The sequence below is a fragment of the Atheta coriaria genome, unplaced genomic scaffold, assembly GCF_025399875.1.
Source record: "Atheta coriaria isolate IRGN ID8LTWV9N9 unplaced genomic scaffold, Caltech_Dcor_3.1 hic_scaffold_1_pilon, whole genome shotgun sequence".
Classification (NCBI taxonomy): domain Eukaryota; kingdom Metazoa; phylum Arthropoda; class Insecta; order Coleoptera; family Staphylinidae; genus Dalotia; species Dalotia coriaria.
The window spans coordinates 479,576-494,307 of record NW_027045443.1 but is presented as its reverse complement, the minus strand read 5'-3'; the positions used below and the strand labels follow the sequence as shown (position 1 = coordinate 494,307).

The following is a 14,732-nucleotide window of genomic DNA, read 5'->3' as shown; positions in this document are numbered from 1 at the left end:
CAAGATATCACATTGTTTTTGTGTCAAATGACGTCATGCAGGTGGCATTTCCATGAAGCGCGTGACTCATACCGTCAATTACTGATAATTCCAACGCGCTGCTGGCCTGCTGCGTGTTAAGGCGCGCACCGCCTCGAACGCTTCTAGAAGAGAACAAAGCAGGAGAAAGGTTCGTCCCCGCGCGCGCGATTACGCCAGAGCCGCCGCACAAAGCGTAGTCGTATTCGCCTCGACTTGCCAGTCAGCAGCGCGACTTTTAACGCCGAGTAACACACCCGCCTTCTTCGCACAAATTTCAAACGCGACAAACAAATCGGTTCTCGCACCGCGGCCGTCAAGGTAAGCAAACAATGTTTGTTTTGTGCGCATTAATGTTGTTTCATTAGGCGTGTGTGTTTGTTTTTTGCGTGCGTACAGGATTTAAATGGAAATAGGTGACTGCACCTATTACTACCTGCTCTTTCTGATCGTGGTGCCTGTGAAGCTCTTCTTCGACTTGTGGTCTTGGTTCGGCTGGTCGCTTTACATCAATAACTAAATCATCATGAGTGGAATTAAACGCCCTCTTAGCGGACTTCAACCAGACGAAGAAAAATCTTGATATTGGACCGGTGCTCTCCTCTCCGGACCTGCAGATCCTCAAAGTGGGCACACCCGAGCTGAATGATTTCATCCTGGGTCAAAACCCGCTGTCTACACCCACGCCCTCGCAGGGGAATCCAAATGCCATCCTGTTTCCGCGCTCGGTCACCGAGGAGCAGGAGAACTTCTCCGCTGGCTTCGTCAACGCGTTGAACAATCTGCACAACAGCAGTTCACAAGGTAAGCAGCCGCTGAAAAAACGCTTTATTTTACGCTTAAAGTCAGATTGTTTTGTAGCGTCGACGTCAGACTCAAATAGTACTGTGTATACAGACATGGAGCAGCCAGCGGGCGGCGGTTTTGTCCCGACCATCATCAAGGAGGAGCCGCAGACTGTGCCCAACACGCAGTCCAGTCCGCCGATGTCTCCCGTCGATATGGAGCATCAGGAACGCATTAAGTTGGAGCGCAAGCGAATGCGCAATCGTCTCGCGGCGAGCAAGTGCCGCAGCCGCAAACTCGAACGCATATCGAAGCTGGAGGATAAGGTGAAGCTGCTGAAGGCGGAGAATACGGATCTTGCCGGTATGATCACGCAGATGCGCGACCAGGTGAACTCGTTGAAGGTGGAGGTGCTCGAGCACGTCAACCAGGGCTGTGAGATCATTTTGTAAGCTGTGTTTGTCTGCCCGCAGCCGCAATTTTTACCATTACATTTTAGATTAACACAGAAGCAATATTTTATAAGAGTAAATGCTATGAATGCAACGACGCTTCAAGTCAATTGGTATTTTTGTAAACCGCGTTGTTTTAAATTGAAATTTTGGGGAACTTCGGGGACCCGATTTGCTTGATTCTATGATAAGTTCAAGTTGTAATTTTAAGAGAGTTGTACAGAATATTTATATAATATAGTAGGATTCTGGAGTCAGAGGTTATTTGACAAACACATGTGCATTTGTACTTCTTACCCCCACCACTATTTGCGGGTCGCACATCCATAGAAGATGTTTATAGTAAATTTCACAAACAATTTACTGTTTTGCTTTTAAAACTCGCATTCACAATCACCATTTTGAATGTTTTGCATCATTTTATTCCGAATTATTTATAATCTGAAATATTCAACACCACTCGCAATCGTCTTTCTTCTCTCATCATTATCTACGCAATAAACGCGATCACAAATCGAACTTGATTAACACCCATTTCAGCCCCCGCCTTATATAATAAGTTATTATCAAATTTCTAAATACCCGTTGTCCGCTTGCGCCAGTACGTATTATTGCAGGAGCACGCGCATAATTTCAATTATTAGCTGGTGGCTCTCGGCTCGAAATGTGCAATAAAAGAAACCGCCCTCTTCGCCGGTGTCGGAGACACGAGTGGTACGCAAACGTTAAAAATGTCAAAAACGTGTGTGTGTGTTGGAAATGAATCGGAGAACATACATACAATCGCGATGAAATGATAATAGGCGCTCGTGCGTTACAGGACACGCTCGTAGAAAAGTAGATAGGCGGATGCATTGAGCACGCGCTCCTCTTTTACCTCGGCGGAGTGCGAATCGCTCACGTAGTACCACTTTCCATTGCTGGTGGTCTCGGTGACGACTTTGTTCACCTGATTGCGGTGGTTCTTCGGTAAAAAGTGCCATCGGTAGTTATCCTCAGCGATTTTAGCGCGTACTTTGACGTACGCAACGTAATGCCCGCCATTAATGGAACCGCTGTGTTCCACAACGCCGTACAACGAATACAACACCTGTTTTTGATCGGGCGCGAACGTTGGTAGCTGGCGGGCGCGTTTTGAGCAGAACGGAGCGATGTCCAGTATCACGGGGAACTTGACAGTCTTGGTGATCTTCGACGGACGGAAGTGATAGACCTGGAAGCGTTTCAAGTGCAGGATGAGCACCGCCGGTGGGATGTAGATGAGCAGCTGCTTGGTGGCGTTGGTGAGCACGGTTTTCTTATCGGGGCCGCCATGTCGCTTGGTGCACAACTCGCAGCCGACTTTGTTGTTTGCAGTCATCAGCTCCGAGGCGGTGAATTGGTTTAGGCACGACTGCACCGAGCATTCGCCTTCTTCAATGTTAGGGATTGAGATTGTCCCACTGTACATGTCGACATCATCAACTTCCATCTGCGCATAATAAAAATTACTTCATTTATGTATAAATATTTTGATTAAAACACAAACCTGATCTCCATTATCAGTCGCAAGGAGTAAATCATCATCGGAAGGAGCACCGCCATACGCACCATCAGGTTTCTTACCGTTTTAATCGAAAGTTTGGCCAAATCTGCTTTTAAATCGTTATTTTTATTCCCGACAAACGCCAGCCTACTACCAGGTCGTTCTATTTCTTCATTACCACTAGAAAAACAATAATAAAATCAAAAATAATCATTTTTTACTTTGTAAAACTTACTCTTCAGTAGGAGAATTTTGTCCACACGCAGGACTCAAATCAATATTAGTCTCACAGCTTGCAGGGCTAGTAGCAGGACTGTCCGGAGTGAAAGACGATGCGCTCAACATTCCCACAGCTGGGCTCGCAGCGTTCTCCGCATTATCCGGACTAGTCTTATCCGAATTGTACCCGGATTCAGACCCGGGCATTTTACTCACTTCCTCAGGTGTGCGTGAATTCGTCGAGTCTTCGATGTTATCCTCCACGTCAGCATCGGACTGACTGTCGGATTTATCGTTGTTTTCCGATTCCATCGGCGCGTCACCGTTGGAATCAAACTCTTGAATGACAACGTTGCTTGAAGACGAAGAAAGTCCATAACCGCGTTTGTTGGCCTTCCGCATCGCGCGGCGTTCCTTTTTCACCTGATGCTTGGACGGTTTGTGATCGTCGGAATCCTCAGCCTTACGACGCAGGACTGGCGGGCGTAGTTTTTCGGAGATCGGCAAACTAAGGTCCAGAAAGTACTCCTCGCGATGTGAAGTGTGGCCGCAGTCCTGACATTTAAGCGTAGAAACAAGCACGCCGCGGAAAACTTGCTCCGTAGGCAGTAAAAGCTCCGAAGCTTGTCCGCCATAGAAACGTATAATCGCACGCTTTTCGCCTTCGACTGTCGCAGGGTCTGTCTTCGTGCTAAAGCCTAGATGCTTTAAGATAACGCTTTGATAGCGACGCAAGTCTTCCTCACGCACTGCATCTAATAAATGACGCAGTAATTCGTGCGAATCATGCTGGTTACCACCGCTGAACATCGTCATACGTTGAGTTAGACAGTTGAAAAGAATGCTGGGGTTGAATGTAATGTGACTCCCACTTTGTAGTTCCCCGATGGTGTTCGCCAGCGCGTGAGTCAGCGGCTTCCATTCTTCCAAAGTACCTAAAAACGCGCACGTTATAATCTTATCAATATTTATAAATAGCGATTTTCGGTGATAATGTAATTGCGAAAAAGTGCATTAATTACCTTCCAACGGAGCCAAAACTTTTGTCGTTTTCAATTTACTGTCAAGCACTACTTTCCCACCCGGCAGCTTGAATTTCTGCCCGGCCACAGCAGTCTCCTCGAGCAACTCGAGGAAATACGGAGTGTGGCCGAGGCACTGCATAACTGAGTTGAAAAAGCAGGTGTTGCCCAGGTTACTCAGACCCCGCGCAACAAACTCCGAGCGGTGATTGTGTGCTATAATGGACATAGCTGCCTGGGCTTCAAGCAGCACACCCTGGAATATAAAAAAATAATTTTATAGAATAAATATGAATTAAATAAACAAATTAAATTACAAATGAAAATCTACAACCGGCAGTGTTTGATTGTTTGTGTATTGTGTGCTGAAACTCACCCGAATGTCTTTAATATTATTAGGATTGGATTTGAGTGACTTCCCGCCCTCAGAAAACTTCTTGATATACTCAACACACTCGTGCAGCTTCTTCTTGCCGCTGACATTGATCTCATTGTCACAGCGATAGCACCACACCGTCCACTTGGTGGTGTTCAGGCAGATGCTGTGCGGGTCGGAATGCGGCGTATTGAAGTGTTGCAGCGCATGCTTGTTCTTGTAGCGGCCGCACGCCTGATTGCCGCATTTTAGGCACAGCCACAGCGAGTCGTCTATCTCGAAGGAGTACTCGTTCACCTCGTCCATAGGTGATGATGCCTCGGGTGCCAAATCCGCACTGGAACCAGCTGCTGGCTCATCCTGCGGACTGGGCTTACACATTTCGCACTGGCTGCGAATTGGCGGCGCGTTCAGCTGCATGTATCGCTTCACGCGACCGAGGTCCACCGACTTGTTGACGTGCGCACATTCGGAGAATGTATTGCGGAGATCCTCGGAGCTCTCGGACGATCCGTCCGAGTTGCCTGTGGACGGCTCATCTTGTCGCTTTTTCTTCGCCATCGACTCGAGCGCGCCGGATTTCCGTTTGCGCTGAATCGGAGAAGAGAACGAGCTGAACACTGGGCAACACGAGCACGTTGTAGCATTAACCTCCCAGCGGGCGGCGAACTGGCGAGAGCGGCGTGCCGTTCACCGACGTCGTGGGTGTCGTGTTCGCGGATACGGCGGCGGCGGCGAGAGACGGGGACGTCAGGCGGGTTGCGACACACCGAAGTCCGAATGCGAGCAGCGTGCGAATTTCGCGAGAGGTGGTTTTGTACGTGGAGAGCGCGCCGTTTGCCACGGGCCCCGCGCTACGCCAACCGACTGCGTACTCTACTGGCGCACTCGCGTCAGAATGTACTATCGGTGCGGAGTGGATAACGCACGGCGCCGCAATTTATTCCAATTCGCATGAGAAATCAAAATTGCCCAACACTGTTTTAGCGTTCTTTACCAAATTGCACTCGAAACATGTCATCGTCGGACATTGGGTATGCGGCTCGTGCGATTTCGTTACCATCACGAATCTTCAGATATAAAATGTCAAAAAATATTTAAACATCGGCAAAAAACTATTAGCTCCAATCAATTTCTTCAGAAATACTTCAATTAATCCAACCGCGTGCGTTTTTTCGTATCAACCGTACACAAAGTGTGTTATCTTCACGTATTGCAAGATGTTTTCATGTAAATTGTGTCTTTGTACTTAAAATTGTGTAATAATAAAAAACAGACACAAAAAACGCTAAATTCTAATAAATTATTTAATATTTATACAAATATTAACATAAAATACACTTACGTTGTTGTATTCCTCCGGCATCATGTCTATAATTCACAATTCATCAAACTTTACATTTATTCAAATTTAATTGAATCCTTGTCGATTTCACAGCAAAATTTTGTCATCCATCGTGGAATGTTTAGATTTTCATAGTTAACTTCAATCCAAAACTCCTGAAACAAAATCAGCGTGAATATTGCGTTGCCTATGTCACAAGGGTGTCCAACTAAACAAGATATTGAACGAATGCCAGCAGGCTTGGCAATCAGATTGCGCAAGCATGATGTGCAATCATCGCTCGCTCAGCACACCAGACACTGGGCAAAGCGCTATCAGTTGATACCCAATACGTGCAGCTGATATATTTGTGCGTTTTTTCGGTATTACGCAGAGGATGTGAATCACGCAAATCGTGCGCATCGATTCTCTAACAAGCAAACAAGTCAACAATGCCGGTCACGACGATGGACATCGCGTCCGTGCCCAACTTTCCGCAAAAGGTAATGCCACACCAAGCAATACAAGACATCATCAGCAGGATTTAATAAAGCAATAAATCTGAATAATTTCCAGGCGATTTTCTTCACTCATTTCATTTTCATTGCATTGAGTGCAATGGGCCATTGGGCCACCAATGGATATTTATTCTACAACTTTATCCTGATTATACTTATCCTGTGGTCCATGCATAACATCCAATCTTCAGAACCCATTCAAATGGTAAGTCATTGATTGATTTTTATTTTGTATTTTTATTCAATAAAAACCAATTTTGCAGGCTTTTATGGTCAATATTTGTTCAATCGTATTGGATATCTTCTACCTTGCATTCTGTTACCCAAACAGTTATGGTATGACTCTCACAATATCAAGTTGCTTGCTTGTTATTGCTTGTTTATGTATACAGTATAAAATTGCACGATTTATTTCAATCAGTAAACAATACCTTATCAAATTCTTCATGGAACGCTTACAGGGCCAATTTAAACATTTATTGTTTTCGCAGGCGCTGCAGAACGATTCTCCGCCGCGCTGGCAATCCTGCATCTTGTCGCCCGGCCCTTCACCACCATCTACATGCTGAAAATCCTGCGCGAGCGCGGCGACGAACCAAGTAATTCGTAGATGATGCTCTCTTGTTGTGCGGAGATATGCTAAACCTTATGCCATTTGTAGACTTTCTAGGCGGCATATTTCCGGCGGCGCCGAGGGCGACCAGTTACGAGGATATAGACCGCGCGCAGCCGCCGCCGCCGCCTCCAACTAACCACGGAGCTAACCAGCATAGCTACGACTTTTCGAATGTGCAACAGATCTAAACGCACTACTCATCAACTACTAACACCTAACACGGAGGTGATGATATGCTTAAGAGATTAATATTAATAATTGTGCCTATACTTTCAAATTAAACCAGTATAATATATCAGTAATGCCGGATCAGTAACATGCGCGGAACAATTTACGACTGAAATTCTGTTGGATGCACAGTCTGCCCAAATTGAACGTATTAATACAAAACACATATTACTTATATATATATATGTAAACATATTTGTGTACGAAATGTTAATAAATTGATTCATTAAATGACATTGGATGCCGCATGCCGCCATTTTAAATTTTTAGTTTTAGTTGAAGCATAAGTTTTTATGTTCAGTTTTTTAGTTAGTAGTAATTGCACATACCTTTGAATACAGTTGCTGTGAGTTGAAATCACTTCGGTAATTTATACTGTGCACTTTCAGGTGTTGCAATGTTCAAATATACAAGAAATTTTAAGAAATCCGCGAAAGTTTAAGAGTCCATGTTCTGCACGAAACGTCAACTGTTTGAATGAGACAAGCGCAATAGTGACACGGACGCCCTCCTTGTAACAACCGAGTCGAACCGAAGCTGCGCATGCGCCACTTCTAACCGTTAGCAACGTGTGTAGTATTCAAGCTGATTCAACCTGGCCAACTCGTCGAAACAGTTACGTTATTTTGCTGAAGTCGTTAAAATGTTGATGGTATATTTGTAACAAGAGGAGAATTCATCGAAAATGGATAACGACAGCACGGTGATATGCTCGGTGACTTTAGAATGGGCGAATGCACAAGGAGCCATCAAAGGAAAGCCGTGCACAAGAAGGCAACCCTTCGACTCTGCCGCAACGAATTCCGCCAGATGATCCTCGAGATTGCCGCCGAAAAACTAGCACCATTCAAGTTTCCACTCAAGAATATGTCCGTGCATAATAAATTCATGAACGAAGGTAAGACTTCCATGAAGTTTCAGGATCAAAAGTGTACCGTGTTCCTTTCAAACGCACCGCCTGGCCAGCTAACGACCTTTTTAAAGCTGCTATTTGTGAAAATGACCGGCGACAAGAAAACCAACACCGCCAAAGTGTCCCTGCGTGAACAACTGTTGACTAGTCAACCGAAAGTACTGGATGATATCAGTCCAGTGACTGTTGCGGATTTGAAACATATAAAAACATCAAAATCAACTGATACTACACCTTCACCTTTGAGTAGAAAACGAAAGCTTCAAGATGGGCACTCTCCTAGTCCAAAAAAAGCTTTCACAGTAAGTGATCCATTGAACGATGAGCAGAAAGAAGTGCTGCAGGCTTGTCTAGGTGGGCAGAATGTTTTCTTCACTGGGAGTGCAGGCACAGGTAAAAGTTACTTGCTGCGGAAGATTATTGGTGCTTTGCCTCCGGATGTAACCACTGCAACAGCTTCCACTGGTGTGGCTGCTTGTCACATTGGTGGGATAACACTGCATCAGTTTGCTGGCATTGGCAGTGGTGAAGCTACACTTGATAGGTCCTATCAAATGGCTTCAAAACCATCTGTTGCTTCAATTTGGAGAAAATGCAAACATTTGATCATTGATGAAATATCCATGGTGGATGCAAACTTTTTGAGGTTTTGTCTTAATATTTCCATAATTATTAAATTATTAACTTGTTTTTGTTTGTGTTTAGAAAATTGAAGCAGTCGCACGACATGTAAGGAAAAACGACAAACCATTCGGTGGTTTGCAGTTGATTTTATGCGGGGATTTCCTACAGTTGCCTCCTGTGACAAAATTCAAGCAGGAGAAGAAGTTTTGCTTCCAGTCAAAGGCTTGGAATGATTGCGTGCAGAGAGTGTTTGAGTTACGCATTGTCCACCGCCAGAAAGACCCGGAATTCGTCAGTATTCTGAATCAAATCCGTGTTGGTGATGTCCCGGATTCAATCAGCGATCGCCTGCTTGCCACATCCAAGCAACAAATCGAACAGAACGGTATTCTTGCAACTCGCTTGTGTTCACACATGCAGGATGCGAATTTGATCAACGAAAACAAGTTAAATGAACTTAAAGGTACAAATTCAACTTAAAACCTCACAAAACTGTTATTTTATGCTATGAGTTGATTTTCAGGCGAGACTAGAGTCTTCAAAGCGCAGGACAGTGACCAGTACTCAAGCAAACAACTCGATCAACAAACTCCGGTGCCAGCTGAGCTTATTCTCAAGATAAACGCGCAGGTCATGCTTCTGAAAAACGTGAACATTTCCATGGGGCTTGTGAATGGCGCACGTGGCGTTGTCGTCGGTTTCCGTGAGGGTTTACCACTCGTGCGTTTCCGTAACAAGAAAGAATACCTCGCTAAACCTGAGAAATGGACGATGAAAACCGCCGGCGGTGCGACAATTACACGTAAACAAGTACCGCTGAAACTTGCATGGGCGTTTTCCATCCACAAATCGCAAGGACTCACACTCGACTGCGTTGAAATGTCTTTAGCACGTGTGTTTGAAGCTGGGCAAGCTTACGTGGCGCTTTCACGTGCGCAAAGTTTAGATACTCTGCGCGTGCTCGATTTTAAAGCGTCGCAGGTCTGGGCCAATCCGGATGTGCTAGCGTTTCATAAACGACTGCGAGCTGAAATCGCGGATGCAGCTATTGTCAGCACAATGATTCCCTTAGGAAAATCAATGCCATTACCTGCCAAATCAGGCAGCAAGAGTGGTATTACTCGCAAACCGAAAAAGTTACTGTTTTCAAGCAAACCGATCGTTTCCATCTCGTGAAAACCATTGAATACTCAATTATCTTAGTATTATTAATGAAGTAATCTGATTTTAAACCAATGACGGATTTTTAGACCGAATTAATGTTGCAATGCAATCGAAGAGAGCAGAAATTGTCGAAATTCTTTATTATATTGCAAGATTTCAAGGTATTAGCGCATGCATGACTGAATATTTCCTAAGAACACTCTCATGACAGTACCATATTAATTTTATTTAAACCACTAGCATTAATACGTTAATTCTTTCGTATATTTTTACAATATAATAAAGAATTGTCAATTGACGCTGATTTATGTTTACTTGCATGCATGATGATGATAATTTTCTTTTAAAATTCAATCTTTACTCTGCTCGATTACGCAAGGAATCAACACTGATAGAAAAAGAATGAGGTTAGGTATAAGGTATGTGCATTTATTCTGATCGCCTCTTTAACTGGTGACATTTATTTCCACCGGTGGAATAAACCGCCATATATGGTTCGTTAGACTCGCCACGTTGGCGGAATCGGGCGCAGTTACCTGTATGTCCATTTTATACTGACCTGGAGTGAAGAAGAGCACATTGCACGCGTGCTGCGTCGAATTCTGCGGCGCTAGTGTCGGCAAGAATATTCTAAACAATAAAACGATTAATTTATAATACATATACGAAGCTGGAATGAATCAAGATGTGTTTTACTTGGATGGTCCTGTGACTGAAAGTCGTGTCTCCAACATGTAGTTGCATGCGCCATTTTGATAATCCTGGTAGAACTGTACGGTCATGATCAGTTTGTTGAGAGGTTTTTCTAGGCTGTTGCAGACTTGTATACTGAGCGAAAGCGAGTCGCCTGCCTCGCAGTTGAGCGCCTCTTGCGGCTTTACAGGTGAACCATTAACCGCAACATCTAAACGACAAAATTTATAGAAATTTATGTTTGAATTGTGATTTTTTTTATACCCCAGTGAAGTGGCGACATCCGGACGATATCTAACATATTCGGGGTCAATGTGATCCCTTTTAGACTGGCTTTGCCCTTGATGTCAATCGCTGGAAGATTATACTGAAGATCAACTAGATTAGCGATGTGCTCCGAGCAGATTTTATCTAAATCCAAGCGTTCGTCGAGAGTATTATCCTCCATGTAAAGTTTGGTAAGTTTTGACAGCGGACACCGATCAACAGGAATTGGAATTCGGCAGGATTCATGCCCTCGACAAGCATACGCTTCGTGGGCGTGTATTGCAACTCCATTTCTTGTGATGTGAGATTCGCCACATCCAAAACTAAGTAAAACTGTGATGATCTACGCGAAAACTCAATGTTTCTTAAACTTTTCTTATAAAAACTAACAAATACTTACGTTTCTGCTGGTAGTACATCCCAATTAGTAACCTGCATCGATGGCATCATCTCCAGCGTGATGAAAATCGAACAAGTTCGACAATATCCCGCGGCGATCCCATTTCCGCCGCTATAACGCAGCTGTAACTGTCCCTCCACCACTGCTGAAGCAGCATGTTGCGGCAGGGCTAATACCCCCGGTGATCTAGCACCACCCTGTGTGGTAACACTACTCTGGCCGGAATACGTTGAGCGGAAACTCGAATTGTACTCGGTGCGCCGCGAGCTGTGAAAACTACTACCCATCGCGGAATGTGAATTCACAGGCGAATTCAACCGCGATGGCAGTGAACTCGGACCTGCTGATGTGGATAATAAACTACTACCTGCCTGTGATCCATCGAATGCGCCGCTGGATAAATCCGCAGCTGAATATGCTGCGTTGAGGAAATTCGCCGCCGCGTACAATTGTAAACTCATCGTCGCTGACTGCCCGGGCTGAATCGGCAGTTGTTCCTTAACAGCCTCCTCGGACCACTGGAAAATCTGCCCTTGCAGGACATGATCTAATCCGCTCTGAATAGTTATTTCTAGCATCTCAATAGGTACTTGACTTGTATTCGTCAGAGTAATTGTACATTCAGTTGTTTCGCCATTGTGTAGACTTAAACTCGCTGAGGTGACGACATTTTCAAAGTTTTGAAACGTGGAAAAAGTGGCGCTCTGCGGCAGGGATGTTTTCACATCCATTGTCGGTAAAGAAGAGATCACTTCGATTGAGTACGAAGGCAGGAAGTTTTTCATGTAGCGCAGGCGACAATTTGATTTTACGCCGAGTGTATGCGTGCTATAACCGAGCAATTCCAACTCACCGACTTCTTTTGGTGTTCCCACAAGAGTTAACAGTGTGGGAGTCTCTGGTGCTAGTACAACTGTCTCCGGGACTGATTCAAACACCACTCCTGAAGTCAATAGCCGCATATTGGACACAGTCAGCTCGAAAGGCAACGGATTTAATAATTTTAGCGATACTTCGCATAAATCATTTTCAATCCATAAAAAGTCTATGAAAACAACAAACAAACACAAAAATAGTTAGTTTAGTATAGCAATATGAAGATTTACTTAGGAATTACCTATTTTATTAGCGGGTTTGTTCGTTTTGCGCTCCAAACTACCGAAGTTAATCGGCGTAAACAAAAACGGACCGATATCCTCCTTGAGCGTCTCGATTTTCTGCGGCTGTAAATGTGGTTGTAGATTCTTCAGCGTGTAACCCTTACAGATGGGAATGTTGATCAAATTCGCCGGTGGGATAACCACGCCGTTTTCAAGCACAAGCGGCACAGGTGAACCTTCACACTGTGATGACAACGACTGCAGCTGTAACGATAACTCTTTCTGATCGTTCTGTGACAGATGATCCCACATTGTCTGCAAGAGGAACGTCATATGCCTCGTTGCAAGCGCAGAATGTCCCATTCTCTTCGCGGCGACAACCAATTCTTGTAGAATATGTATTTGTAGACTCGGCCAGCCGACTTGAGTACTATTTTGCGCCATGTCAGTCGGATCCAGACTCAATTTATGCCCTGGGAAGCTCTGCAGCATCAAACTATAACACTGATTCCAGTTGGGTTTCGGATTTTGCACGGAAACATAACGACTCGCTGCTAGGCGATGACAGAACGCTGCTTTTCGACGAAAACCGATCTGTGTATAAAGTTCTGACAGAGTTTCAAAGCGTTGAATCTTTTCTTGTTCGGATAGCGTCAGGTTAATAAATACGACGTTTTGGAGGAAACTCGCCGCTTGCAGGGAGTGATTTTGCTCGACGGAAATACGCGCCGCTTTAAAACTCGCCTCTGTTTCGATAATACCCGCGTTTTGATACTTGCTATAGTGTATAATAGCCTCGCGATAGCGTTTGAGAATATCCTCATGTGTTAATAAGTGAATTGAATCTTTTTTTACGCTTGTTTCGAGAATCGGCGCCTGCGTAATGGATTTTTTCGGTGAACCTTCCTGCAGACTAGAGTTACGATGTAGCGGAAGTAAACGCTGAATGTTCGGATAGAGAATCAACGCTGAAGTGACACAGAGACCTTCATACGCCGCGCCTAACCATAGCCAATCATTGACGGACTTCAGCGTCTCGGCGGCATTAAAATAATACGTCAACGCCTCATTTACTAAACCAGATTGCAGGCATAAATCACCTAAGTGTTTCGTCACACGACCCGTGCAACGCTTTTTATTATTACGCGACTCCATATCCAGCCCGATGATGTCTTTTTTCTCGAACGGCGCAAGTAGCAGACTCACACGCTCGATTTTTTCACGAGATTTTTCCAACCGCTTGGATTCTAATACCCAGAAGAGCGAATTTACAAACTCTGTTAAATGTTGTTCTAATTCCGTGCATGGATCGGTTTCCGAGTAGAAAAACGCGCGCGTTTTGAAGTTCGACGGCGTTGTGAATTTGTTATCCGGCGTGCGCTCCTCGCGGAGCTTTTCTAGTAGCATCTCGACTTTGTGTTTACGCGCATCTTCTTCAGGGTTTTTTTCTTCTGATGGTTGATCTGTGGATTGTGTAGCTTCTTTATTGTCGTCTTTTTTCTCTTCTTCACTGGAACTTTTGTCATAGCTTGAGCTGTCATATGGACTTGAATCATCATCTTTCACAACTACAACTTGTAAATGTTAATTATATAAACAAATAATGCTAGATTTAACTTACTTTCACTTTCACAACTTGATGTGCCTACACTACCATCACCAATTTGTTCAATGGGGCTCTCAACCTCAGAGGGCTTCAATAAAATACACCTGGAATCATATAAGGTGTTTGTATATTTCACTTTGAGGCTTTCATGCACCCTGCAAATCTCGTTCAACTCCTGTTGTGAATCATATTTGCCAATTGAGATCAATCCCAGTAATCTTCTATGTGTCTACAATAAATTTCAGCTTATAAACATGATTTTTGTGTGTTGTAGTGTAAATATTTACTTGAAAATCGCCCCAGTCGTTGTTCTCGATTGGATATTCCTTCACATACCGCACGAATATATTTCTGCCCTGTCCAGTGGAGTCGGTGACTTTGATGGTGTTCAATCGATTGATGCGATCGAAGAATTTGTTGTAGACTTTCGGCTTCAGCTGCGGCCCGATGTGTCGGATGAGGATCAGCAAGGCGGCGTGATCGTGCGAGTACTGTTCGTAGTCCGGATGGGACATGTTGGGTTCAGTGGCTGAGCTGGAGAGTATGTAACTAACGGAGGAACGCATTGAGGTGATAAGATTCGGCATATCTCTACGGATGAAAACGCATTGGTGCACTGTCGCGTTACGCTTAATTAATATTCAACGTACATGGATTTCCAATCGACGCAGCCCCACTCTTTGTTAACTGTTTTTGAATTTTTCGGAGTCGTTTTGGAATGTGCTGCGCTGTGGTTGACTGGCGTGTTCTTGCGCTTCGTTTTCGACGTAGTCAGTTGTGACAATCAGCTGGCTGGTCGACGTACAGGTGCAGCGGCGACACCATATTTATCTCTAAAGCATAGTTAACACAAAATAAACGTAAAATGTAACATTGGGATT

General features: G+C 44.4%; 5 protein-coding genes across 5 annotated transcripts; 3 read left to right on the top strand and 2 right to left on the bottom strand.

The window, feature by feature from the left end:
* The first annotated feature begins 424 nt into the window (after positions 1-424).
* On the top strand, positions 425-1,361 carry LOC135793413 (transcription factor Jun-like). The gene is made up of 3 exons (XM_065304372.1): positions 425-434; positions 550-822; positions 880-1,361. Exons 1-3 carry the CDS (start codon positions 425-427, stop codon positions 1,254-1,256), a joined length of 660 nt encoding a protein of 219 aa, XP_065160444.1. The 3' UTR covers positions 1,257-1,361.
* Positions 1,362-1,655: 294 nt separating this feature from the next.
* On the bottom strand, positions 1,656-5,891 carry LOC135792084 (ubiquitin carboxyl-terminal hydrolase 16/45-like). The gene is given in 7 exon segments (XM_065302706.1): positions 1,656-2,727; positions 2,806-2,867; positions 2,870-2,961; positions 3,017-3,935; positions 4,023-4,278; positions 4,399-5,468; positions 5,744-5,891. Coding segments are annotated over 6 exon segments (2,547 nt in total). The 5' UTR covers positions 4,960-5,468; positions 5,744-5,891; the 3' UTR covers positions 1,656-2,070.
* Positions 5,892-6,020: 129 nt separating this feature from the next.
* LOC135792073 (type-1 angiotensin II receptor-associated protein-like) lies at positions 6,021-7,320 on the top strand. Its single transcript, XM_065302697.1, has 5 exons — positions 6,021-6,225; positions 6,299-6,445; positions 6,504-6,576; positions 6,732-6,839; positions 6,902-7,320. The coding sequence occupies exons 1-5, from the start codon at positions 6,175-6,177 to the stop codon at positions 7,042-7,044; spliced, it is 522 nt and encodes a 173-aa protein (XP_065158769.1). The 5' UTR covers positions 6,021-6,174; the 3' UTR covers positions 7,045-7,320.
* A 214-nt stretch (positions 7,321-7,534) lies between these two features.
* On the top strand, positions 7,535-10,465 carry LOC135792095 (ATP-dependent DNA helicase PIF1-like). Its single transcript, XM_065302717.1, is given in 4 exon segments — positions 7,535-7,833; positions 7,836-8,639; positions 8,698-9,084; positions 9,145-10,465. Coding segments are annotated over 4 exon segments (1,908 nt in total). The 5' UTR covers positions 7,535-7,769; the 3' UTR covers positions 9,798-10,465.
* Positions 10,194-14,540, bottom strand: LOC135792032 (protein brunelleschi-like). Its single transcript, XM_065302661.1, is given in 9 exon segments — positions 10,194-10,415; positions 10,482-10,689; positions 10,743-10,991; positions 10,994-11,088; positions 11,146-12,190; positions 12,263-13,813; positions 13,867-14,080; positions 14,139-14,442; positions 14,502-14,540. Coding segments are annotated over 8 exon segments (3,846 nt in total). The 5' UTR covers positions 14,439-14,442; positions 14,502-14,540; the 3' UTR covers positions 10,194-10,231.
* Positions 14,541-14,732: the final 192 nt, after the last annotated feature.

Coding starts and splice junctions, on each gene's coding strand:
- LOC135793413 (XM_065304372.1), top strand. Junction 823..879: donor GCACAACAGCAGTTCACAAG/GTAAGCAGCCGC, acceptor ATTGTTTTGTAG/CGTCGACGTCAGACTCAAAT.
- LOC135792073 (XM_065302697.1), top strand. CDS start 6,175: ATGCCGGTCACGACGATGGACATCGCGTCCGTGCCCAACTTTCCGCAA. Junction 6,446..6,503: donor CTTCAGAACCCATTCAAATG/GTAAGTCATTGA, acceptor CCAATTTTGCAG/GCTTTTATGGTCAATATTTG. Junction 6,577..6,731: donor CTGTTACCCAAACAGTTATG/GTATGACTCTCA, acceptor TTGTTTTCGCAG/GCGCTGCAGAACGATTCTCC.